Consider the following 25,560-nt stretch of genomic DNA (forward strand, 5'->3'; position numbering starts at 1 on the left):
AGTCACTAGCAGAAACAGCTGAGCTACTCGTTCATGAAACTGGATGAAATGCAAAGGGACAGAAGGTGCAACTCAGGAAATTCCAACTAAGCATCACCATGAAGATGTCTGGTCAAATACTGGGGCAGGCTGCCTAGAGAAAGTCTCTGTCCTTGCAGATATTCAAACTTGCTCAAGCAAGTTTCCAGTGAAGTCTTCATTACATACATGACAAAATGTAAAGGAAATTCTAAGCGTTGCTGCAGCTCAAGTGATGACTGCTATTGCTTCCTTGCTCTTACCTCCAACAGCACCACTGAAGGGAAGCCCAAGCCAGCAAGGCTGGCTGAGCTGTATCCTTAACTAAGTTCGAGAATAGACACCAATTGCTCAACTTGCAAACCAAACCAAAACCAAACCAAAAAAAAACAAACAAAATCCCCACTTGAAAGGGTCTCAGTAAACTAGTCTGTCCATTCTCCTTTACCAGTGTTCTCTAAAAGTCGTTTAAGGACCGCTTTGAGTATTTCAGTTGTTTCATCTAATGAATTATTTTCCAAATGACTTTTCTGTACTGCAGTTTCCTTACTGTAGCATTATTACCCCAAACATTCTGCTATTCCCAGATATTTAGGATTAAAAACCGAACCAAAGAGTTCAAGACACCAAGAGACTTGTTACAAAGTGCTCTGCCACAGTGCAGTCTGTTGTTGCCTGAAGGAACAGCCATCACTATAAACATTCCCTTCTTTAGTAAGTGCAGCATCACAGCCTGTCAGTTCAACTACAACAAAAACAAGAGAATTTTAAACAGAGAAAAACTTTCAAACAAGTAGTATTTATCCATGAAATGCTTAAAAGTTACAGGTTTAAATAAGATTTTCCAGCTCAGGCCTGCTCCTTGTTAATTGGCTTTATTTGGAACGGTATTCATAAACTCTGTCAGAATGGTCAAGCATCTAAATACATGTAGTTATGCCTGGAAATACACACTTTGGTTATCCAATCTCAGCTGCACATGTAATTTGTGCATGGACTAAATTAGCATCAATTTACGACATACCACTATTGCCACAGCAGGTGGCCGTGGCACTTTTCTGCATACAATTGTTTGTTTAAATTATTCAAATAGCGAGTTATCCACTCTAAATTCCTGCAGAGACAAAATGTAAAACCACTGACACGGAATAAGTTGTTCTTTATTAATATTTTCTCAAGTCTTTCATCTAGCATCCTACAAACTGCTTAACTTGAATGAGCAAACATTTCACATGTACGAAAAGAATGCTTCCAACCCTGAGAAATGGAAGGCACTAATTCCATTTCACACTAATCCTGAAGCAAAATAAAACATCAGTATCTCTCCAGCTATATAAAATAAATTTTATCAGAAGTTTGTTGTTATTTGGTTGTCTACCATTGTCTTGAAAAACAATGCATACCAAGACTGCAAAGTACAGGCTAAGACTGCTGTGAATTCTGCAGACTTAAGCAGTACTTGAAAGGATATGGAAGGCTGGTAATACAGCCCACAATTCTGATCAGTTAATACTGCTACAGATATTTTAAACGGGGAAAACAAGTTACCAGACTGATTCATCAACTGATTCACTGTTTCCTGACAATTTTCTAACCTTTCCAACCTGTTCCACATGTAACAAGGTAAAAAGGAACGGGGAGGTAAATGTTACTTTGCCATACAGAACTTTCGACCCAATTCACACAGTCTGATTTCTGAAAAAAAGAGACCTTCCTAGCTCACACCAAACTCCTAGTTTAAGTTGTCCTCTTTGCTGTATTAGTTAAAACGACTTCACTATCAGTGATCCAAAGAAAATCTGGTGCCACAGGCCAAAACAACTGGCAACGCAGAAAGGCCTTTCAACATGAGAACGTCAGTCTCTAGTAGAAGGAGAACAGTTACTTTCAGCAACCCACAAAGCCAAGTTAACTGTCAGATGCCAAAGACAAAGGATTTGCTACTATACGTAAGCAAAAGGCACTACTTTCTCATTTCTGGAGCATGATGCAAGTGCCCAGTAGCAATTCCTAATCTTCACAGTAGAGAAAGCAGTCAGGGAAGAGGTTAGGTTTGATGAAACTTTCCGTAGACATCGAGTGTCAGCATCCCAGTTCCTGATCTCTTCTCAGAAAAGCATCTGTGCAGACCCCACTGCTACCAAAACTCACCACACAAACTCAGTACCACCACAGGCTGAGATGCCCCTCCCTCAATTTCTTCCTCTACTGGAATCAAAACCAGCAGTATCTTGATTTCTGTGCATACAAAATGAGTCTCACTAAGAAAACTGCTGCACAGATAACGATACCTTCTGGACTGTATCATTCTTTTGCCAAATGTATTCTTCCTTCTTATGAAAGGGATTTTAATGTAAGAGCTTTTCCTTCCATGATGCTTCTTTCTTTCTTCTTCCCCCTCGTTATCCATCAACATAAGCCCGTTTGCTTGGGATACAGAATTTCAAAGTATAAAAGCTGCAGCCCTCCATCTCTCCTAGAGAAGTTTCACCACCACCCTCCAGCAACCATGTCCCATACAGTACCTACAGGCCAGTTCAAAGTTAATCTTTATTTTGCTCAGGCTACTTTATTATGGAGCCTTAGGTACTGTTAGTGCCAACACAATGGAGATCAGACCACACAGCCAAGGGAGGATGGCTGCCTACCACTCCTGGCAGCAGCGCAGTCTCTGAGGTAAAGACAACCATGAAACGTCGACCATTAATTTATCAGTACCCCTCAAATGTTTCAGTTAGAATCACAGAATTGTTATGGCTGGAAAAGACCTTTAAGATCATCATGCCCAACTATTATCTAACTCTACCAGGCCCACTTCTAAACCATGTCCCTGAGCACTGTATCTACACGGCTTTTAAAAACATCCAAGGATGGCGAGTCAATCACTTCCCTGGGCAGCCTGTTCCAGTCTTTGGCAATCCTCTTAGTTTTTCCTAATATCTAAACTAAACCTCCCCTGGCACAACTTGAGGTCATTTCCTCTCATCCTATTGCTTGTTACTTGGGAGTGCAGACCAACATCCATCTCTCTACGACCTCCTTTCAAATAGCTGGAGAGAGCAATATGGTCTCCCCTCAGCCTTCTTTTCTTCAGACTGAGGAACCCCAAGTCCCTCAGCTGCTCTTCATACAGCTTATTCTCAAGACCCTTCAGCAGCTTAGTTGCCCTTCTCCATTACCTTGCACGGTGGTGCCCAAAACTGAACACAGTACTTGAACTTAGTTACTAGATCACAGAATCACAGAATTGTTGAAGCTGGAAAAGACCTCTGAGATCATCAAGTCCAGCTTGTGACCCAACAGCATAGCAATGGCTAGACCACGGCACTAAGTGCCACATCCAGCCTCTCCTTAAACTACTCCACCACTTCCCTGGGCAGTGCATCCCAGTGCCTGATCACCCTCTCCATGAGGAAGTGTTTCCTGATATCTAACCTAAACCTTCCAAGCCTGACCCCCACCTGACTACATCCTCCCTTCAGGGAGTTGTAGAGAGTGATCAGGTCCCCCCCGAGTCTGCTCTTCTCCAGGCTAAACACCCCCAGCTCCCTCAGCCTCTCCTCACAGGACTTTCCCTCCAGCCCCTTCCCCAGCCTCATTGCTCTCCTCTGGACCCGCTCCAGCCCCTCAGGGTCTTTCTTGCAGTGAGGGGCCCAGCCCTGCACACAGGGCTCAAGGTGAGGCCTCACCAGTGCTGAGCACAGGGGCAGAATTACATCCCTGCTCCTGCTGGACACACTGTTCCTGATAGAAGCCAGGATGCCATTGGCCTTCCGGGCCACCTGGAAGATGTCACAAGCCAGCTCCTATTATCCACAGAGTTCAGCCATGGTCTTCCCAGATGGTCTCCCTTCCTTCCCAAACCAAAGTTTCCACCAAATCAGCACCTTCTAAATTTTGCCTAGTGATGCAGCAAATAGCACGCTGTCACAGCACAAGCCTGGCTTGCACACTTTAAAGTGCAGCATCAGCATTCTGCTCCCTTCTGTTCCAACAGAAAAACAAAACAAAACAAAAAACAAACAAACAACAACAACAAAAACAACAAAACAAAACTGTGAAGTTCCACTTAAGATGGACTAAACCCACTGCACTAAACTATGAAATTACACCCTATTTCAGTGCTCAGAGGTAACACCACCACAATTCTTTACTGACCCGCTAAGCACCTGCCAAGAGTTGCACACGCTTTAGGAGAGCAGAAGTTGTTAATTAGGTTAGTTTCCAAATCAGGGATCTGAGTGGAAGTTCAGAATTACTTTCAGAAGAAAGCAGCAGTGTTTATTCTCCACATGTACACCCTCATAAACCATCCCTCCTGAAATACCTTTTTTCACTTGCCTATGGCTACTGCTTTTACACACACAACAACTCTAAAACATTTTTCAAACTGGTATGTTAAACACTTAGTTTCTCCTTTAAATTTCATTTTTACTGTGTAAAAACAGGATAAAGATATTTGGCATTATCACATACAGGCACAACATCAGTTGTTAATTCTATTGGCTAAAGCTGCTAAGAAACCAGAAAATATACAAAACAAGAAGTGATTAATTCAAATAATACAAGATTCCACAACTACAGTTTTATCATTATCCACAAGTCAAAAATAAATGCCCTAAATTCACAGAAATACTTCACATACACATAAGGTTTTCTTATCTCATTCGGAGCAAGAAGTCTTTTAAAGGGATGTCATGAGCAGATCTGTATTCAACTATGAAGTTGTATTTAAGCGGTCAGCAGTGCAGTTCTTTATTTTAATTTGGTACAATTAGTTTTTTCCACAAAAAACAACTAGCACACTAATACAGAAAAATCCAAGTCAAAGGATCTATTTTTACCAAGATGAACAAAGGTAGCTGAAACTGGATTTCAATTTATTTAAAAGAATAATTCTACAACAAAAACTATTTTTTAAACGTGTGTCCAGTTGGTGTCTTTTTAAACAATCTTTGATAAACTGCAGGTCTACGTAGCAGTATTACAGTGCTTGCCCATCATCTCCAGCACTTGGCTGCAATCAGAAGAATGATATGCCTCAAGTTCCACCTGAACATGAGGAGAAACTTCTTTACTGTGAGGGTGACAGAGCACTGGCACAGGCTGCCCAGAGAGGGTGTGGAGTCTCCTTCTCTGGAGACTTTCAAAACCCGCCTGGACACGGTCCTGCGTGGCTGCCCTGGGGGATCCTCCTCTGGCAGGGAGGGTGGACTGGATGATCTCTAGAGGTCCCTTCCAACCCCTGACATTCTGTGATTCTGTGGTGATCACAACCTACCCCTTGTGAGGGGGCTTCCATATCTTATGTCCCAGAAATACATTGAGCTGTGTACTGTTTTTTTTTTCTAAATTAGTTAAGTTCTAGCTTTTTTTAATACTGCATTTAAATGTCACAGGATGCTGACACTAGGTCTATTAGTTTTTTATTTATGCCTCCTAACAACTAGTTTCACAACAGCTAGCTAAGAGTAATGTCACTGACTTCCCCATGCTGACAATCTAATTATACTGAATTGTGTTTTCTACGCAGTACTGGTGGGTACAAGTATTATTACTCCAGAAAACTAGGCACTTAATCCCTCTCAAGGAGCAGAAGCAGTATTGAATGCTCTTCTGAATTTACAGATACATCCTAAGATACAGTGCAGTTCCCTAAAATTACATTAACATTTTTAAGAAATCTCCCTCAACTTTGAGGAAATCCCACAATTTTGCTCTTTTATGCAATTGACTAACAGATAGACTGGCCAAAATGTTAGTCTAAACTCAGCAGGAAAAAAAAAATTTGAGAGTCCTGAGGCAATTTACATGGGAGTATGACTTTCCTAGCTTAAGGGGAAAAAAAATAGGGGCTTTTGCTAATTATTCCTTCAGAGCATAACATTATCATAGGCTTTCAGTATCATTCTGCATTACGTCATTGGCTCTGAAACGCTTCACCACTTTTTTGGAAGAATTTAGAATTGGCTGCTGTAAAAATAAAGATTAAATAACCTAAAAGTATAGGGGCTGAGGGGGGTATAGTGGTCACCCCCCTCTTTACAAACTCATTCATGAATGGTGGCATATGAACAATAACCACAAAAAAAATCAAGTGAAGTTTTCACTTTGTCAATCTTGCCTGGTTTTCAGACCTTCTTCCTGTTCTCTGAATCCAATGAAAATGTTTGGAATAACCAATACACACTTGTTTAGCATTTATCCTGTTATACAGAAAAGTGTTATGTTGGAGATTGACTTCTTAGGAAAAAAAAAAGTGCAGAATAATCATCTAGGAAGCATTGTTAACTAATGCTCAGTTTAAATTGTTTGTCAATTGCATCCAATCACCCTCACCTTCCTCATTTGCAAAGTATCTACAAAGCCACTATACTCTACACCTCTTGTTCTTTCAGGATATTTTCTCATTTTGTCCTCCATAATCATCAAAAGTGATAAGGAGGGAGAAAATGAGCAATGGACAGTGGACAACACATTAGGTCAAACTTTATCTTCTTGAATACATGGGATTATATTGAAAAAAATCTATTATTAAAGTGGATGGCTCAACAGTTTCTGAAACTCTCATAAAGAAAATTACATTCTACATAAGCTAAATGCAGCTAAAGAGATGTCTTTTTCTACAGTCGGTCTTCCCTTTTGTACCACAGTAATCTCTCAACTTTAAAGGCCTATGTAGCATAACTGAGAGCCAGTAAGATGTGTACAACATGGTAATTGATGTTTAATCAGGTCTTAAAAATACACAGCTTTGCTTTCACATGTAATAAGGCAGATTAACAGCAAATAGTCAGTCTTTAAGTATTATTAGACAGAGCACCAAGAGGGCTTTCGAGAAACTGGACAACTGCAATAACATCAGGTGCATGCTTATATTATATAACGTAACTGTGAGGAAATTTTTAATTTAGCTGTTAAAAAAAAAAAAAAGGGACCACACTAATCAGGGTAATACAGCTTGGTGCTGCATCAAGTTTGTCTTTGTTACCACAAAATGAACTTGTGCATAACACCTACTGCTTCTTGCAGACACATCAGCTCATTCAGAGCTGGCTTTGATACCTACACATGGTTTGAAGTCCCTTAATTTAATCACAGCTCTAGTTACACGGATGCAGTGTGCTGGCAAAACGTTACAGCATTAAAAATATGTTACTACATCTATAGTAACAGTTGGAAGTGATGGTTTTGCTCCTTCATTCCAGTTAACTCCTATAATGACTGACACAAGTCCATGCACTATCTCCTCAGGCTCTACTAAGGTTTTCATATGGACAGAAAGGCTATCGAGATGAACAACTCTCAAGCAGTCTTCACTTTCACTTACTAGGTCCTTCCAGTTTTTCCGCAAGCCTGGAAGACCTCCAATTCCACTGCAGGACAGAGCAAACGAACAAAGCAAAGCATAAAAAAGAAAAACCAAACCCAAAAAAAAGTCAAAACACACCTCTAAGCTAAACTCCTCAGCAGCTTTCAATAACATCAGACAATATTCCTGAAATAAATTAAGGTATGACTACAGAAAATCCTCTGAAAACCAAATACAAGCTCCAAGAAGTCTTAAAATAGCTGGTAACATGGCCATGAAACCACTTACCTCTGTCTGTGCGTTTGATAAACGTATTATGACTCTCCAAGGGCTGTCCCAACATCTTCCAATTAATATTATCTTTTTTCTTTAAGATAATCTCTACTTTCCCAACTTTTTCAGTGATATTTACTGGTAAGGAAAAGGTTTCACACTGTTACTTTCAGTTACATTTTGTATACACACACACACAAAAAAAATCTTACTCCTCCATTATAATGAAATTTTAGAAGAATTAGTCATTTCTCAAGACGCACAGAACTAATCCATTAAAATACCTAACTAAAGGTACTTCCAGTTATCTCTTTATAATGCTTTACAGTGCATTTAAAACAACAAGCACTAACTTAATATGCATAATTAATGTATCTTATTTACTAAACACACTGTGAAAAGTTTCACAGACCACCTGGTCAAAATCAGTGCTCATGAATTCAGAGTTCTCATTTACTGGAAACTAGTAACTACCACAATTTACTACTTCCTTTCCTTTCAAGGCCATTTGAATGAATAACTAAATCCAGTCTAAACACAGAACAAATACACAACAGAACTAACTTCTAATTATTTTAACATTTCGTCATACTTGGACAAATCAGAACACCACCAACTTACTTCCACAGGCCCAAATGACACAATTTAATTAAAAAATAGTTTGATATTGAGGTTTGATTTGATTGTGTCAGAATCTGTGTAAAGTATCTGATGTCTCAGTAAAATAAATTGAAGTTCCACATTCTGATGTTAGAAGAGATACAGAAGTGCTGCAAGAGATGGAACTTACCAGTTATATCTTCTTGAACTGCACGATCCAAGTCTGAAATAAAAACACCACGTTAAGCAAAATCAAAATTACATTCTAGTCATTGTATACACCTGCAGTTTAAGGCTAGAAATACTGAGTGCACTAATGAACCTAGAATGCTACGCATCTTTATCTGGCCCTGAAATTTCACTTGTGACTTCTTCAGGAATAATATATAATATTAAGAAAAGCACTGTTTTTCCCATTACTTTTAACAATGACTCATGTAAATCTCTCTGTATTTATCTAAATTATTCCACTTTTTTGAATAAGCACATTTAAATAACCATCAAACACACACTTGAAAAAAAATTTTAAACAATTTTGAAATTGATTTCTTTCAACGTCTCATTCCACATGTAGAACATTAAGTACGTACTAAACAAATGAAGATGTGAGTTGATAAATAATGTAAAAGCTTTACATCAAGGCACTTTAAAGTAATCTTCTCTAACTAAAGAGGAATAAAATATTGCTATATGTAGAATGCATGTGGCCTAATGATAGGGTTTTAATAAAGTAAAACGAAAATTCAGTACTTTCAACTGCAAAATTACAGTACCTACCAACTTCTACAAGATATGAGTAGTCATCCACGATGATCTCTCCCCTTAATTGTTTGTCTTCACAGTCAACTATCACCAACTCTGCATTCATACCCTTTCATAGTCAAGAAAAAAAACAAAACACTTTTAATAAAGATCTCCAAGAATTCAGGATGGATCACAACTGGATCTTACAATTCTTCCCTCCATAAAATAGGCTCACCTTCTGCTTAGTATATATGACAACAGTGACCAAACTCTCTGTTTGGAACCAGTCATAACTGTAAAACAAAAAACATAGTAAGACAAAAATAGATACTTTCTTCGGGCATACTGAAATACATTTAACCAGCCGTTTTCAACCAGAGCCTCCACCATGAAACTGCAAGCTAAATATATTATTTACTATTTTTTGGATATAAGTCTAGAGGCAGTAACTTTGAAAATACTGTTAAAATAACAGTCTAATTATACATCCTGATAGTCACCTCAATGTAGCTAAAATGATACGGCATTTGTTTTACTTAAAAAGAATACGCATCCTCTTCATGGTACATGAACCTTCCTAATAAGATGATTAAAATCTTGACTAGAAACAAAAGTACTAAATAGCCAGGGTGGCTTCCAAGAGTTATAGATTCCATACACATAGCACAAAACTATAGACCACCTCATGTCCTCAAATCAGTATTTCACATCCCTATATTCTAAAGCTGCCCAAAGCTTGTAATAAATCCAGGGTAAGGTAAGAAACAGAACCACTTTGAATGCTAATTGTTTGCATGGCCTTGTATTTGCCAGGAAGTAACTTACACATCCAACCCCAGAAAAAGCTATTCCTTTCTTTTGCCCATTTCCATGGGGACCATACATCTGACCACTCCATGCCTGGCTCTCCACCACTGACATCTACAGTTCTCACTCGACTCCCAGTTGGCTGCCATCCCAGCCACTGAAAGTCAATTCAAACTCATTTAAACTTTTTTTTAACCTTAAAGGGTTGGACTAGATGATCCTTGTGGTCCCTCCCAACCTGGTATTTTATGATTCTATTAATTCCATCCCTGCAACAAAGTGAACCCCTTGCATTTACACTGCTCCTGTCTTCTCCCTTGCTCCACGTCCCAACCACTTCCATCTACTGTTTGGACTCCTGGACCAGAAAAGATGGAAAAGAAGGAGGATGCAGCCTCCAGCAGGTGCTCCTGACAGCCAACACGTTCTAGGCTGCACACCAGAACACTCCAGTCACACACCAGAACATGCCAGAGATGTAGGAGGAAAGGTAGCAAGGTTTGGGGAGCGCTCCAGAAGACAGCCCACATTCCAGTTGTTCACAAGCCACAATATTTTACACGACTGCATGTATTTTACACGACTACACATTCACAGATTTTGATACAGTCAGAAACTGAACTTTGGCAACTCAAGACATCATGGAGTAAAAGGATACCTCCGTGACAACAGCAGGCGCTTAGGGTCTGCTTCGCTTACCGTAGAAACTTGAATACAGTTATAACGTCTTAATATATCCCAGCTTGAAACAAAGAACTTTTCCAAGGCATGCCAACTCTTATATTTGTGGACAAATTAACTGAAGTCAAAAAAGTAATCAACCCAGCTGCAATCACTTTCCAGCAAGGCTGAGGAGCCCACAAATAATAAGCCACACAACATAAGGCAGTGCAAGTATCAGAAGTCAACAGAGCAAGCCAAGAACCTTACATAGGTTGCCTGTACAGTCAGTACGGCATTTGGAAAGTTGTTTAAACCTGAACCTCTGCTTTCCTGCTTAAAAAAAGGATGGCAATGATATATGCTCACTTAGCTCAAACATCAAGAACCAACCATGGAAAAAGTTGCCTGCGCTTACCAAGAACTGCATGGAATTATTAAAGAGAACGTTCAACAAACAATGAACGACAAGTTTTACCTCGGTGTTAAATCTTTAGCAGAAGCTCCCAGCACTTTCTTCTCCGGACGCATACCTACAAAGAGCAGAGAGTCATGAAAATATTTGCTGTGATGCCTGCGTAATAGAAATTCATTATGAGGGACCATGGTGTGGCTTTCTGGTGGTTTTTTTGTTTGTTTTTAATTGAATGTTCACCCCTCCACAATATTTAGCAGTTTTATTTCCACAGGCAGACAGAAGTATATATGTTTTGGGTTTTTTTTAATTTATTTTATTTTTATTCAGCACTTTCTCTTCGAGAGTAGGCTCCTAGAACATGAAGTTCTACTTGAGAAATTAAGAGTTCCATATACCCAGATCACGTGCATCCAGCCCTTCATGTAAATTTGCCTCAGTTTCATCTGTTATTAGGTTATGCGTTCATATTTTGTGATAGTAAAGCACAAAAAAAGGCGATCTGAATGAATTTCCTCTCAACAGAACTATTTGTTTATACAATTCAGATTAACAAAGTCAATTTGTATGTTCAGACTAACCTAATTCCCAAGCAAAATTTCACGTCAGTCCATTAAGCAAAGCTATTGGCCTTAATCTACTTTGCACTTTGCTAGGAATTTTCACATAAATCAGCTATTCATTTTAATATTAAACAACATGAAACTGTCTGAAAAATCCTTTGTCTGGGAGGCAACACTTGGTCCATCTTTGAAAATGTCAACTGAACTAATCTCTGGCCTAATAGAAACTGAACATACTTGGCAAAAACTCGAGCAGAGATGACAGATAAAAGCAACTGCAATCCTGCAGCAACTTTAATACAAAGAAGTTACATGAGAAAGTTGCACAGACTGAAATATAATATAATTTGTAACACCACTTGAATAGCAGGAGCTTACAGGAATGGTTAGGCAGAGGTCTAAGATAACATTTGTTAAGTGGTGGTTTCAAGGCCATCCAAAAGCAAACACTGCGAACCTGAAAAGGCTCTGAATAAAATACTAACACATGAATTCTCAGTTACCTGGATCATTATCTTTTAAATGCCAGTAAGTTTGGTATTTTGACTACAAGTTTAAACACAAAAATTAAGTGACTGCAACACCGGGAAGTAGATAGAAACCAAAGAAAGCCACTCTGGTCTAATCCAATCTGTCAAAACTATTTGATCATCCAGATGGGAAAATTAACCCAAAGCAATTAAAACTCACTGGAATTACTTGTGCTTTGATCCTTAATTACCCCTAAGTACACACCATCTGCAGCTGCCAAGAAAGCTAAACGGTAGAGCAATCAGATCACTGCAAAAGCAAATCAACCATCTAATGATAAAAGCCTTCTCAAAACCTAAACCTTTCCCGAGGACAGAGATGCTTAAGGTTGGCCTCCATAGAGAAGAGGAATTCGTGGTCACACATGCTCCTGATTGCTTCTGCAGGTCAACGGAAATACATGAACAGTCACACCAAAATAGAACATTCTGTCAAACTGAGTTATTTATGAATTATTCTGAAATACTGTAAGATGTTATTTGAAAACAAAAAGTCACATTGCAACAAAGAGACACTGATTCAGGTGATTAATGAACCAATTTAGGAAAGTGCTCTACTGGTCACAGTGGTCATAAAGTGAAGCTGGTGTTGAAGCCAAAGGCTAATGGCAGGCATGAAAAGAGGTAATTTTAAGGTGAACGCAGCGAACAGCGGAATTTGCATCTCACAAGAGTGAACTTTAGCAAAACTACTTTGCAGAATCCCATGCGATAACAAGGCCAGCAATATAGTTTCTCACATTATCCTCATAGACACACTGGAGAGAGCTGGGTTTGACAGGTGGATTATAATCTGGATAGCAAATTAGTAGAACTGCCAGTCATAAAAGCTGTGAGCAGCAGTACAAAGCCCAACTGATGGCTAGTTACAGCTGGTATTCCCTAGGGAACAGGGAATGCTGATACTGTTTGATACTGTCATTAGCAACCTGCAAAATTTTGCACCTGGGGAAAAAAAAAAAATAAACTGATGCAACAAGACAAGTGGGAGGCCTGACTGGATAGAATGGAGCTTCCCAGGACTAGGTGAACTTGGGTAAATACTACATCCTTGTTGTGATGAAGGCCAACTTTATCCTGGGCAAGAGCAGAGTAATCAGTTGTAGGGAAGCAATTCTTCCTCCCTCTCCAGCATTTGTAAGACCATGAAGATGAAAAACCTCATGGAAGGTAACCTCAGGAACTGATCTCTCCAATTTTAGAAAAAAAATCATGACAAACAAGTAAACAGAATACAACAAGCAGGCATGAGTGTTCTAGGAATTTTTTTGGAAACTACCATCAGAATAGCTTCCTATGTCTCCTGAAAAATCACATCATCTGGACAAAAGAAGTTATTGTTAGGAGCAGGAGGAAAAGCAAAATGAAAGAGTGAGAATATCACTTGTCTTTACCTGGATCCACTGTGAATGTGAAAAATGCATAGGAAAGTGCCGGACCGCTAGATAAGCACAAATACTAAGAAATCCATGAACCAAAATAACCAGTAGGAAGAGATTACTGAAACAGGTGGTAAAATCAGTCTTCCACTTGAACACAAAATATTTATCGTGTCTTTAATGACTAATAGGTGCTAGTGATATCATTCTGATACAGTAAAGCAGTTTGTTTTCTAATTCCCCCAGTTCTTCAAAGTAAGAATAACAGTTTCCAGCAACTTGTCTGTTGCTGAAAAAAAAAAAGAAAAAAAAAAAAGAGGAAGGTCAAGCAGCAGACCCTGGCAAAGTTTAGCTTAACATCTTTTAAGGCTATAAGGCAAAATAGGAACAAATAAAATCAGTCTTGCTTACTTTTATATGATGTATGTTTAACTTTTTGTGTAGCCTAATTGCTTGTGCATACTAAAAGGCAAACTGCCTTTTAAAAGTCAAACACAGCATTTCACAGAACACAAAGGGCAAGCAAGGAAGACAGTATGAGAAAAAAGAAAACAAATGGGTACTGAAATTCATCGAATAAAGCACAAATAAGTTATCTTCCCCTCACTGTGGCTGGGCACACTGGGACACCACCCCGAGAACTTCTCTGGCTTCATCTTGAGACACGTCTAGGTTTCTGCTCCTCCTGCCACTCCAAAAATTTTACTGCTCTGGACTCCTTTTCCAAATTTTCAGCCTAGACTTTTCCATAACTGACTTGCACCGATATTCCCTTCCATGCCAATGGGTCAGCTTGGAATTCAAGTTCTTTTATTACCCTTCCCAGGTGTACACCTTATTTGCTCCACCAACACACCATCACCCCTCATTTGATGGGACTTCATAAGCCACATTCTTTTGCAAAGCCTCTGATACCAACAGGACTAATCAGTTAGTAACATTTCCCTATAACGTCAACATCAAATGCGTAGTTTTTGATCATTACCAACCTAATCTACCTCCAGCGCTCAAGAAGGGCTCAGTGAAGGCCTGAATGCTTCCCCACCTCTATCAGGAGGTTGACAGTAGTCCTGCTACATTCCCTGCCTCATAGAGTTACGCCAATTGTCAGTCCAGTCATTCTCACATACTTCAAGTGGTTCAGTCATGCTGTCATCAGCTAAGTCACCTCCATTTCAACTCATTTTCCAGTGATCACCTTCCAGCTTTTAGCAGAGACTTAGGATTCTAAATGTTCTCCAAGACTTTGTGTTGTCTCTGCTACTGCAGCCCCGGGGGTATCCAGCTTTTCTGATACAGAGAAGGATAAAGAAGTAGCGGCAGATTTCATAGCACACAGTAATTTCTGATCTATTTTGGACAAGCAGAAAGCTTGTCCATCTCATACCTCCCTTGCCTATACTACTCTACTTCAGTCTTATAATACTTTTAAACACTAAATTCACGATACCTGATTAGGATTTTGCCTTCTGTAACTTCTGCGGATCACTAGAGCTTCAACATCAGATTCAAATATAAAGACACACTGAAGTCTGGATGAACATTGCTTCTCCAATAATGTCAAAACAAGTTTAACTTTCCATGTCACTCCAGGTGGATACTTACCATTAAGCTTTTTCTTCTCTTCAGACAGAGTAGAAGAAAACTCTAGAAGCATTAAGAGAAAACAACGAGCATGACAGGAAGAAGTTACAGGACAATACTTGCACACATCATGCTAAAGAAACAAATCAAAGTAAGGATCTCCAAATAAACCTTCCAGAACATTAACAGATTGACTAGGATGCTTCAGATACCAAGAAACCACAAATAAATGCAACACTGATAATCATTCCAAAAGATTATGTATCATTAAAAAAATACTGTGTTACAAATGCCAAAAGTTGCACAGCACTAAAGGGTAAGAAATGCAAGAACTCTGGCACTTTGAACATCACAGATTATCTCGAGCAGTCATAAACTTCGCAGCTGAGAAGCTCGCTAAACCTGTCAGACTTTCAGTGACACTTGGCTCACAACAACACAGGGTAGTCAGTGAATCTGACAAACCCAGTCCTTGGAAATATAAACCCAATCCTTGGCAGAAACCCAGGAAAACAAAAGTCTTCCTGTCACGTCCTTCTGTCAAATGACTTTATTGGACAAGTTATTATCTGAGTTTTTCATTAAATCTGCAGTATACGACAACTATTACAAACAAACAAATACTAGCATGGAAAAATAAATAAAATGTAAAGACCAAGCAGATGAAAATTACACAGTGTCAATTCATACATAAGGTGTCCGACTCGAGCAGAAGGGCACTGAACCTCTTGGCCACCTATCCTTCCACTCACTGCAAACCTGTGGGGGAAACCAGTCCTCTGGATGTACCCAGGCCCCCTCTTTTGCCTTCTCTACCTTGCACATCTCAACATGTCCCGATATGAAGCCACAACTTATAATCATCGAATCATAAAATGTGTTGGGCAGGAAGGCACCTTTAAAGGTCATCTAGTCCACTCCCCCTTCAGTGAGCTGAGACATCTTTAACTAGATGGTTCCACAAAAGTATTAGAAAAAGCTTTTTCGCTGTGAGGGTGACAGAGCACTGGCACAGGCTGCCCAAGGAGGTTGAGGAGTCTCCTTCTCTGGAGACATTCAAAACCTGCCTGGACGCGTTCCTGTGTGACCTTCTCTAGGTGATCCTGCTCTGGCAGGGGGGCTGGACTAGATGATCTTTTGAGGTCCCTTCCAACTCCTGACATTCTGTGATTCTGTAGATCAGGTTGTTCAGAGCCCCATCAAGCTTGACCCCAAATGTCTCCAGAGTTAGGGCCTCCACCACCTCTCTGGGCAACCCGTTCCAGTGTTTTACCACCCTCATAGTAAAGAACTGCTTCATAATGTCCAATCTAAATCTACCCTGCTCTAGTTTAAAACCATTGCCCCTCGCTCTATTACCACATGCACCTGTAAGAGGTCCCTCCCCAGTTTCCCTGTAGCCCCCTTCAGGTACCAGAAGGCTGCTGTAATGTCTCCCTGGAGCCTTCTCTTCTCCAGGCTGAACAGCCCCAACTCTCTCAGCCTGTCTTTGTAGGAGAGGTGCTTCAGCTCTTTGATCATTTTTGTGGCCTCCTCTGCACCTGCTCCCTCTTGTGCTGAGGGCTCCAGAGTACTGGACACAGTACTCCAGGTGAGGTCTCACCAGAGCAGAGCACAGAGGCAGAGAATCACCTCTCTCAACCTGCTGGCCATGCTTCTTTTAATGCAGCCCAGGATGTGATTAGCCTTCAGGCCTGCCAGCACACATTGGTGGTTCACATTCGCCATTACAGAAGCCATGTCTGGGGAAGCAGGAGAAATCACTACGTGCTTCCCGCTTCCTTTTAGGAAAACCAAAACATCAATGTTTTTCCCTTATTCTTCTGAATCCCTCCTAATGCTGTGCATCACAACAGCCCACATTAGAGAAAAAATGCTGTTGTGAGAGAAGTGAAGGAAATGTTCCTTGAACAATGGCATCAAACATATAGCATTGCAAAATACCTTCAGAGCCGACCAAGAACAGCCTTCAGCAGAGGCTTTCATGTTGTGCCGCTATAAGGCAAAACCAAAACACTTCACAAGATGAACGGGACAGTTCTTCCAATTTTTTGGTTGACGCACTATTTGTCCATGTATTCTGCTATACGCCACTTCAAGCTTTCTACTAGGATAAGCTAGTTATTTACAAAAATTCCTTTCCGATTACAGGGTTTTATTTGTGTTCAAAGTAGCTACTCTCATTTCACTACATTTTAACACACTGTACTGAAATTGGCATAGCAATTTTAAGGGCAGTTTGAGGCATTTCCAAGACACAGCTCTGCCTCTTCCTTGTATGACACCATAGCTCTCGGTCCAATTGCACCGAATTAGCAATAATACAACATGCATTCCAACTCCCAAGTTATGTTACCAGTGAAGTAACACAGGGACATATATTAACATCTGTCTATAAGAAACATTAGCAGTAATAAAAGACACCAAGCAACAAACTTAATGTCCATGCTAGTATTTACAGCTAAGTACCTTACGGAAAGCAGCTTCACATTGTGCAAGTTTGCTGAAGAAGATACTGAAATCACCTCCTACATGTCTGGGTACTGCTGTAGCTTCTACACTGGCCTTCTCCACAAGTACAAATATGACATGTTTTAGTGCACAGCTTCACCGTAACACCAAAGAAGGGACGCTTCAGAATTTTCTATTATTCACTACCATACTATAAAGCAGCATTCCCAAAACACAAGATGACAAAACATTAACTATTACCAACATTTTCAGGAGATTATTATTTTTCAGAAAAAAACCCCAAAACCCTAGAGCATGTGAGGACAAGCTTCAGCCTCCTTAAACAGTTCAGTGAACAAATAATTGTACCATCTTCCAAAAAAACACCGAACACAGGAAATAAAAACTAAACATCCACAAATCTTCCAGCAACACCCCAAACCTGTATCTGCCCTACTTACACTGTCTTGAGACTACCAAACAGCAAGTCCCCTACTGCCAAGCACACATCCTTTGCCACAAAAAGAACACAAGACATCCCATAATTTGAAGTCCTGTCTTTCCTCTATGCTTATGAGCGCGTTTAATACTATAATCAAAACCATGCACCTTAACTTAGTATTTTATTCTTCTATTTTCAAATGCAAACTTTGCTGAATATGGTCTTCTGGAAGAATTACCACTGCTAGTTGACCCCATTTCTGATAATTCAAAAAGAGGAGGATACATAACCTACCAGGAAACAACTAAATGTTAATAATTTTACCGTGAAGAATTTTAGCAAAGCCAGTCTAATCAATTTGATTCTTAATTAATGAAATTACATTTTTTCCCAAGCCTTAAGTGGCTAAAAGAACTACAGGCAACAGAACTGGTTTTTCATAGCTGGCAACTTTTATCTTGCAAATTTTACTACAACAGAGTGGTTACAACATCCCTATTACAGAAGAAAGCAGAAAAAGTGAATGGCACAAAATGGACTATCACAGCTGATAGAGGCAAATACATGTTTTACTGACTGTCTGTCATAAGAGTTCCTTCCAGTTGGAGACAAGTTAGATGCATGAAACCAGCAAAAGTCAGGTTTACTCTCAAATTTCTACCGCAGCTTATGAAGCAGCAGTAACTTATCTGTAACACCTGAACTCCACGATGCAGGTACAGTATCGAGGTTTCCTCATTTACTTCAAAAGTTCCACACCGAAATTAGCTACCTAGCAACATGGAGATGTAAAACACTATTGCCCTTCACGTACAGACCAAACTCAACCAAACTGTTAGGCCATGCGATCTAAGCACTAAGCAAGCATGGAGTGCACCTTGTCAGAAGCTACAAGAGATGGCTGCATTTGTCAGCTGAAGGACACTACAGAATTTCAGGAAAATAGCTGCAACCATTAGTTCTTTCCTACTTTCACGGCAGTTTTGCTAAGGGTCAATATTCAGTAACCGTGTCTGCTTCCTAGGTACAGGAAATTTTTGCTGTGGCCTACAAACCAATAGAGAGACTGAAGATTAAAGTCCCTGCAAACCATCACCAGCATTTGAAGACAAACCATCACGAGCATTTGAAAATAAACCATCACCAGCATTTGAAGACAATGTATCTCTTGCTTTCCTGGCTCAAAGGAGTCCACTGTATCAGTAAAATTTTCTCCACATAAATTCTAACTAAAGGACCCAACAAAATGTTCTGGAACGAGTACCTGTCTATAAAGTATATTCATATATCTCAGTATGTATGCAACTTGGCAGACCCACATTTGGTGCTGAAATGACCAGACTGAAAATACTGTCTTTGATTTCAAAATGACCACATTGCCTATGGCAGTTTCTCTGCTGGGATCAGAAGAAGAGAGAGGGCTCTTGGGAGGAAAATAAATAAATACATATTTCTATATAAATACGCACATAACACACGTCTGTTTTCCAATGATTAAAAACAAAAACATAAATGTAGCAGTACATTACTTACAAAAGTCTTTGTGCATAAAACAGTTTCATCTTCAGGTGTCTGCTGTAAAAAGACTGAATACAGCCAACAGCTTTCATCCCTATGCAAGAATAGAGACTTTCCTCGTAAAGATCATACTTTAGGGTTTCTCATGATTTCCAGCCAACTTTGCAATAAAGCATAACAGAAATTATTTCTAACAGAAATTATTTTAACAGAAATTATTAAAACCCTCACCTTTTGGAGCAGCAATAGGCTTGACAGCCATTCTCCCAACAAGACATTCCTTCAGCATCGATTCATAATTGACCCAACGATGAACCTATATTAACAAAATTTGTTTTCACAAAATTTTTAAATTCTTACTATGTTGTTCTATGCACTGAAATAGAAAAATTCATTTTTGTACAGTGGTTAGTGTAATTCATTTAGCAGATTTTTTTAAAACATTCATTATTGCCTCACTCAATATTCATTTTTACTTCTATTACAGAGAGCAAATAATGAAAATATAGAATCATGAAAAAGTGACAATAGTTTAATTTATTTGTTTTGCAGTATCTAAGCATCATAATCTTGAGCTACAGCAAATATTTCAGAAGAGCATTTTTATGATATATGATACTCAACGGAATGAAGACCTTGTCTTTACACACAGGTAATTAGTCGTGTTTAGATGCAAGTGAAGGGAGAATGGATGAAGGACACAAAGATAATGAAGAGTAGTTTAGATACAAAAATGCCTTCTACCAAGTTGGGGTGTATTTCTGTTTCCTTCCGTCTTACTATCACTGAATTATTTAAAAATTACCTACTTTAGAAAGTCAAATGAAGTGAACAAAATGTAGTAACTTTACAGACCAGAACTGGAGAAATTAAAGAGGAAATAGATGGTGGCAGAAAAGTCAATTCTGACAGGGCATCCAGGATAACATTACAAGAAGAGAAAATAAACAAAAGTGTTGTATGACAAATTTGAATGGTATCTAGAGATTTAAAAATAAAAAAAAAACCTTTACATTTACAAGCTAAGGAGATGATAGAAAGAATCCCATCCACAGGCTGTAGGATTCTGAATAACAGCTAATTTTTCCAGAAGTTTAAGAAACACTAGAAACCTATCAAACTCTTTAAGAGATTGGTACCTGTCGGACATGAAATGCTAAAGCAGAGCGAATAACAACAGAAACACCTCCAGAAAAGGAAAGACATCGGCTAGAAATAAAAATTTGAACAGCATATTTTAAGGATCTGAACACTGCTTTCCACTTCCATGGTAACACAAACTAAAAAAAAAAAAAAAATTATAATGTAGCAAGTATGTATCTGAATTTAGTAACAACTTGAGGGGCTCCCTAAATGTTCCTGATGTCAAGACTTCCGTTTTCAAGCACAAAATTCCAGGTCACAGCTTGACACTGAATGAACTTTTAGGAGAGAAACTCCAGATTTCTTGAAACTAGAGAATTATGCCTGAATTCAACACTTAATTTGTGAAAGGATTAACCAAAGATAAAGCTAAAACATCACCACCTCTTTATTTACATTCATTGTTAAAAAGCATTTTCCAAATAAAGGCATGAACATGCTGTGATGCAGGAACTGTAAAGAGATAACGGATTTCCTTTTAGGAACAGAATTCTTCTTTCTGCTCCTTCCCAGTTTCTCAGACAAACCTTTCAAGCCAAACAGACTCAAAAAATGTCTCTTTCTAAAAAATATCAACTTAGTGAATCACTTTTTACAGCACCAGGTTTGCAAGTGATTCCTTACAGGAAGTACATCCATTCTGCAGGCTCCTTATTTGCTGAGTTTTCAAAACATATAAAGAAATGGTAAATAAATAAAAGACTAAATATCCCCTTGTGATTTGCTCACATCAGTTAACAGCACTCCAGCATTTTCTTCTTTGTACTTTGCTCACTGATGTAACCAAGTTAATAGACAAAAGAATACCACAAGCATTTTTGAAAAAGTGGAAGTTCTGAGAAGAAAACGCCTTTCAAATGACAGCAGTTAGTTGTTGTGGTGATTTACCAAGAAGTTGGTGCCTCGAGTTGTTGCCAGTTTTATTGCTATTTCTACCAAAAAATTAAATCTAATAAAATGGTCAAATTGAAGGGTCATTCTGGTAGCATAAAGTCACGTTGTCTTTTGGTACGAAGTTAAAACTACACTCTTCTTTCAGCACAACTACGTACTATTCTGAGCAGTAACTCATTGCCTCTCCTTAGACCTGAAAAAGCTCAAAACACTATTTCCACTGGAATGCTCTATAAATAATCAGAAAACATGCATTTTCCAAAATACCTTTCGGTGAGCAAGCGTCATTTGCTGCCAGTTGTTCTCACCTGATCAAAGAGATCTGTACCATCAGCTCCTGCTGCTTTCATCAGTTCATCTTCACCACCAGGGTGATATTCCATGTATGGTGTGACATTATATACAAATCCTGCAGAAAGTGGAACGTAAAAATGTGAGCAGCATTTCTACGAACACTCCTACCTCCAAAACCAGCCAAAAGGTTAATGCATATTAAACACTGTAACGGCAAACAGTAGACACGATTGGAACAAGCAGTATGACTGCAAAAACAGAAGTCTAAGTAACAACCATATAGAGCACAAGACATATCTTGTTACATTGAGAGGCCAAACCTATGATGACACACCACAGAGAACACCTTGAGAGACCTGCAGTGTTAAGACTTTAACAAAATAAACCCTTGAAGTTGAACACGATGTATCCTAGCTAGGGGGTAAAATAACCTGAGCTGGTTTAAAACAGAGATGTAAAATTGGGCCAGTTAGTGCACAGAATTGTTTTCACACTCTCCCTTCCAATTATGTTACCCCTGAAGTGCTATCACAGTTGTCTTCCTACCATCCATCACCTATGGAATAAAACTCCTACAGGCATCAACTGTCTCCCATAGGGAAAAACTGCCACCGTCAGCAAGAAAGCTTCAATTCTTCAGGTACGGTAGCACAAAAAACTTAACGTAGCCTATGCTTATTAAAGGCTCACAACTCTGGTGCCAAATCTGTGTCAGTAAAAGGGCTCAGCATTCCTTCTCCATGAGTACTATTCTTTGTATTTCCAAGGAGATAAAATAATGCTTCTTGACAAGTCTGAAATGACCAAGTTTCATTATTGTTGACCTGCAACTGGAGTAATTAGAGTCTAGAGAATGCAGCTATAAACAGATTTAACTACAGATACATTGTTCTTAATGGGACTACTGCAGGCTCAGCAATCAGAATACTTAAAGATATATAACATTATCAAAACAGGATGCTACCAGAAGTGGAACAGTGCCAGCATTTTCATAAGAAGCTTTTAACCCTCTAAGAAGTGTACATTAATTATTTTGGAAGGAGAATTAAGCGTTCAGCACGAGGCCTTGGGGAGAGAAATACCTGGGACGATCCTAGTTAGTAAGAATAACCAGACCAGACAAAAAAGAGAGCATCTGTATTTTCTTGACCTGATCTTCTCATGGATGCACTCACTATGCCATCTTGCGTGCAGCACTGATTACTGCACACAATAAAATATATCTACGCGGTTAGGACCTCCTGAATTTGCCACTAAACTTGCAGGAACAAAAGAAATTTCATCTATATATCCTTCACTTTTTTATTTTAACTCCCCTGACATCCCACTTATAAAGCTGTCCTATAGGTCATAGATTTCTTTGATGATCATCACACTGGATTTTTTAACAAAGTTAGCTCTTGTTCTTTTATTTCACGTTCCTCTCATCAACATCTGCTCTTCCTTACGGAGACACAGTCTAGCTAGCAATGCACAGACCTCATTTAGCTTTTCCACAATGGTGTTATTTTACTACCTGTCCACATATCAGGTATACAGATAATCTACCAGGATTTTCAGTTATGTTGTTTTTTCATTCATAGTCCAAAAGCAAAGAAAAGGCAAAGATGGAAAAATATAAACACAGGTAGAGAAGCAGCATAACACAGTTCTTGTAAAAACAAAACCAAAAAACCTGGGAGATGCAGTCAAAAGGGAGTTAAGATTTTAATAATAAATGTTTTTAAGCAGTGACTCTGTCTGCAGTTTTAGATATTTTTTTTTTTGAGAGAGAGAAAAAAAGTACCGACCTTCACAGTAAGTAAGCTTTCTTCGCTCTCCTCCCACTACGGTTTTGCTAGCACGTGCATGGGCAGCACACAGAGTATTAACAATCCTATTATTTCGTTGAAAAGCCAGTAATGAATGACATTTTATCCTTACTTTCACTCTCATTCCCTTTAACAGCCATCAAAAACAGTCACCCTCATTGAGAAATGTGTAACTCTCATTTGCTGGATTTTAGAGATCACATTTTAACAAATATCAATGCTGTTCCTTACTAGATCAAAGATACCATTAAACAAACCACTGAAGAGCAAATATTTTGCTCCTTTCTGTAGGACAACTAGGAACTTGATTTTCAGCACTGAAAATACTATTCCAGTCATGAATGTTGCTCCAAACCACCTTTCATACATTGCTAATTTATAACATACAATACTTTTGACTTTTGAGCTAGAAAATTCCTAAAAATAACAACATAATCCGAATGGCTTGGTTACCACAGGTATTTGTAGTGCTAGATAGAGATTATAATTGCTCTGTGTGACAACTGCAATTTGCCCTACTAAGTTTTATGAAGTAATGTGTGGGCTTGCACAGTTATTTCCCAAAGACCATTTTGCAGGTTTAAGTAACATTATTAATACTTATATGTGTCTGGGTGCTTTAAAGCAACCACTAAAAACAGTCAGCAGCTAAGGGTAATAAATTCTCCATGACTGAGGAGTATAAGCACATGGCATTTTCAATGCCTTATTCTTGGTAAGCCCTTGATATTTGAGGCATCACCTTCAATCTTGCGTTTTATTATTTTCAGATGCAGATACAAATAGGCATAAAATACACCCACTTGGAAGACTTCTTAAGAAAGGCTTGAAAGCAAAGAAAATCTTTGTGACATAAAACCTCTAACTTGAAAAATAATGTGTCCAACTATGTCAAGATTACACCTGGCTTAAACACAGAAGGCACATAGGTTTTTTTATCATGTGGCTTTTTGTTGTTGTTTGGGTTTTGTCTTTTCTTCTTTAAGTACAAAGAGAGAAACTAGGCAAAAAACAGAGAACAAACATCACAGCAACCAACCTCTTATACATATCCAGCAGTCCTCCTTTTTGTTATGTCTAGCAAGTTCATCTTCGGTTACCTCAATTACCCTCCCTTTTAAACCAGTCATGTCCTTCCCGCTTTTAGTTAGTCGAATCCAATCCATAAGACTCCTTCCTGGTTTTAAAGGTACCTGAAAAAATAACAAACGCACAAACGTTGTTAAACTCTAAAGGAGGGAAGTCATTCAACACACTTTTCTAAGCTCCCTAGGACAACTCAGACAAAACAAGGAATAACACAATCCACTTCACTGAAATTCAGGAGCCTTACTCAGCAGTAAGGGTGCTTAATGAAGCATCCTGTCTAGTAATGCAGACATGGATATTACTGAACACCAACACTTAGGTGACTCTCCCCAAAGCAAAATGCAGACACCAAGTTCTCCAGTGGTGGTATAAAGCTTTTATCGGCACCATTTGAGATATGGCCTGGAAACCAATGAGCAACAAAGAAGAGCAATTTGAAAATCATGGCTAGGTAGGGCAGGGCAAGAAAGTTCACCTTCAGAGCACTCAAAGACTTTCTGCAAGCCCTACATTAACTGGAAATCTCACCTTGAGAAAGCTGGAATTGCAGTGTTCTAGCTTATATGTTATAGTCCTGGCTTGCCCTGAAAGGCAAAGCAAGATCTTCAGAGTGCCTGGCACTTTCCTTTTCAATAGCACCACAGACCAGGAACCCCTCTGCTCCAAACTCAGACCGCAAAGAACAGGGTGAAAGAAACTTAAGTCTTACAAAACCACAGCAAAAACAGAAGTGAGAAAACTTAAGGGGAGCACACAGACCCACAGCCTTTAATGCTTTTAGTCCAAATAGGAATCAGCTTTCCGAGCAAGGCCTGCAGACACCAAATGCCCCCAAAACCACTCCAAAGACCCAACGCGCAAAGCATAAGCTGAGTACAGTCATTTCAAGCTGGAAGTCTCCGTCTCTTCACGGAAGGCTGCCGGAGACAGCCGGAGGAAGCAGGGCTGGAGGCCCTTATCGCCACCGCTTCCTAAACCGAAAACTACGAAGCATTTTTTCAGCGACGCAGCAGAGCCAGCCGCTCGTCCGGCG

General features: G+C 39.2%; 1 protein-coding gene across 1 annotated transcript in view; it reads right to left on the reverse strand.

Moving 5' to 3' along the window:
- The window catches only part of LOC104273314 (cytochrome b5 reductase 4), a 39,212-nt gene extending 14,587 nt beyond the window's left edge, over nucleotides 1–24,625 (reverse strand). Inside the window, exons 1-9 of the mRNA XM_009868618.1 lie at nucleotides 24,478–24,625; nucleotides 21,642–21,742; nucleotides 19,528–19,612; nucleotides 14,907–14,948; nucleotides 10,893–10,947; nucleotides 9,183–9,240; nucleotides 8,981–9,074; nucleotides 8,394–8,426; nucleotides 7,619–7,741 (exon numbers count right to left, since the gene is read on the reverse strand). Coding sequence (XP_009866920.1) covers nucleotides 7,619–7,741; nucleotides 8,394–8,426; nucleotides 8,981–9,074; nucleotides 9,183–9,240; nucleotides 10,893–10,947; nucleotides 14,907–14,948; nucleotides 19,528–19,612; nucleotides 21,642–21,742; nucleotides 24,478–24,604 — 718 coding nt within the window. The 5' untranslated portion in view covers nucleotides 24,605–24,625. The remainder of the gene's footprint in view (nucleotides 1–7,618; nucleotides 7,742–8,393; nucleotides 8,427–8,980; nucleotides 9,075–9,182; nucleotides 9,241–10,892; nucleotides 10,948–14,906; nucleotides 14,949–19,527; nucleotides 19,613–21,641; nucleotides 21,743–24,477) is intronic.
- Between the last annotated feature and the right edge of the window lie 935 nt (nucleotides 24,626–25,560).

The sequence above is a fragment of the Apaloderma vittatum genome, unplaced genomic scaffold, assembly GCF_000703405.1.
Source record: "Apaloderma vittatum isolate BGI_N311 unplaced genomic scaffold, ASM70340v1 scaffold1554, whole genome shotgun sequence".
NCBI lineage: Eukaryota > Metazoa > Chordata > Aves > Trogoniformes > Trogonidae > Apaloderma > Apaloderma vittatum.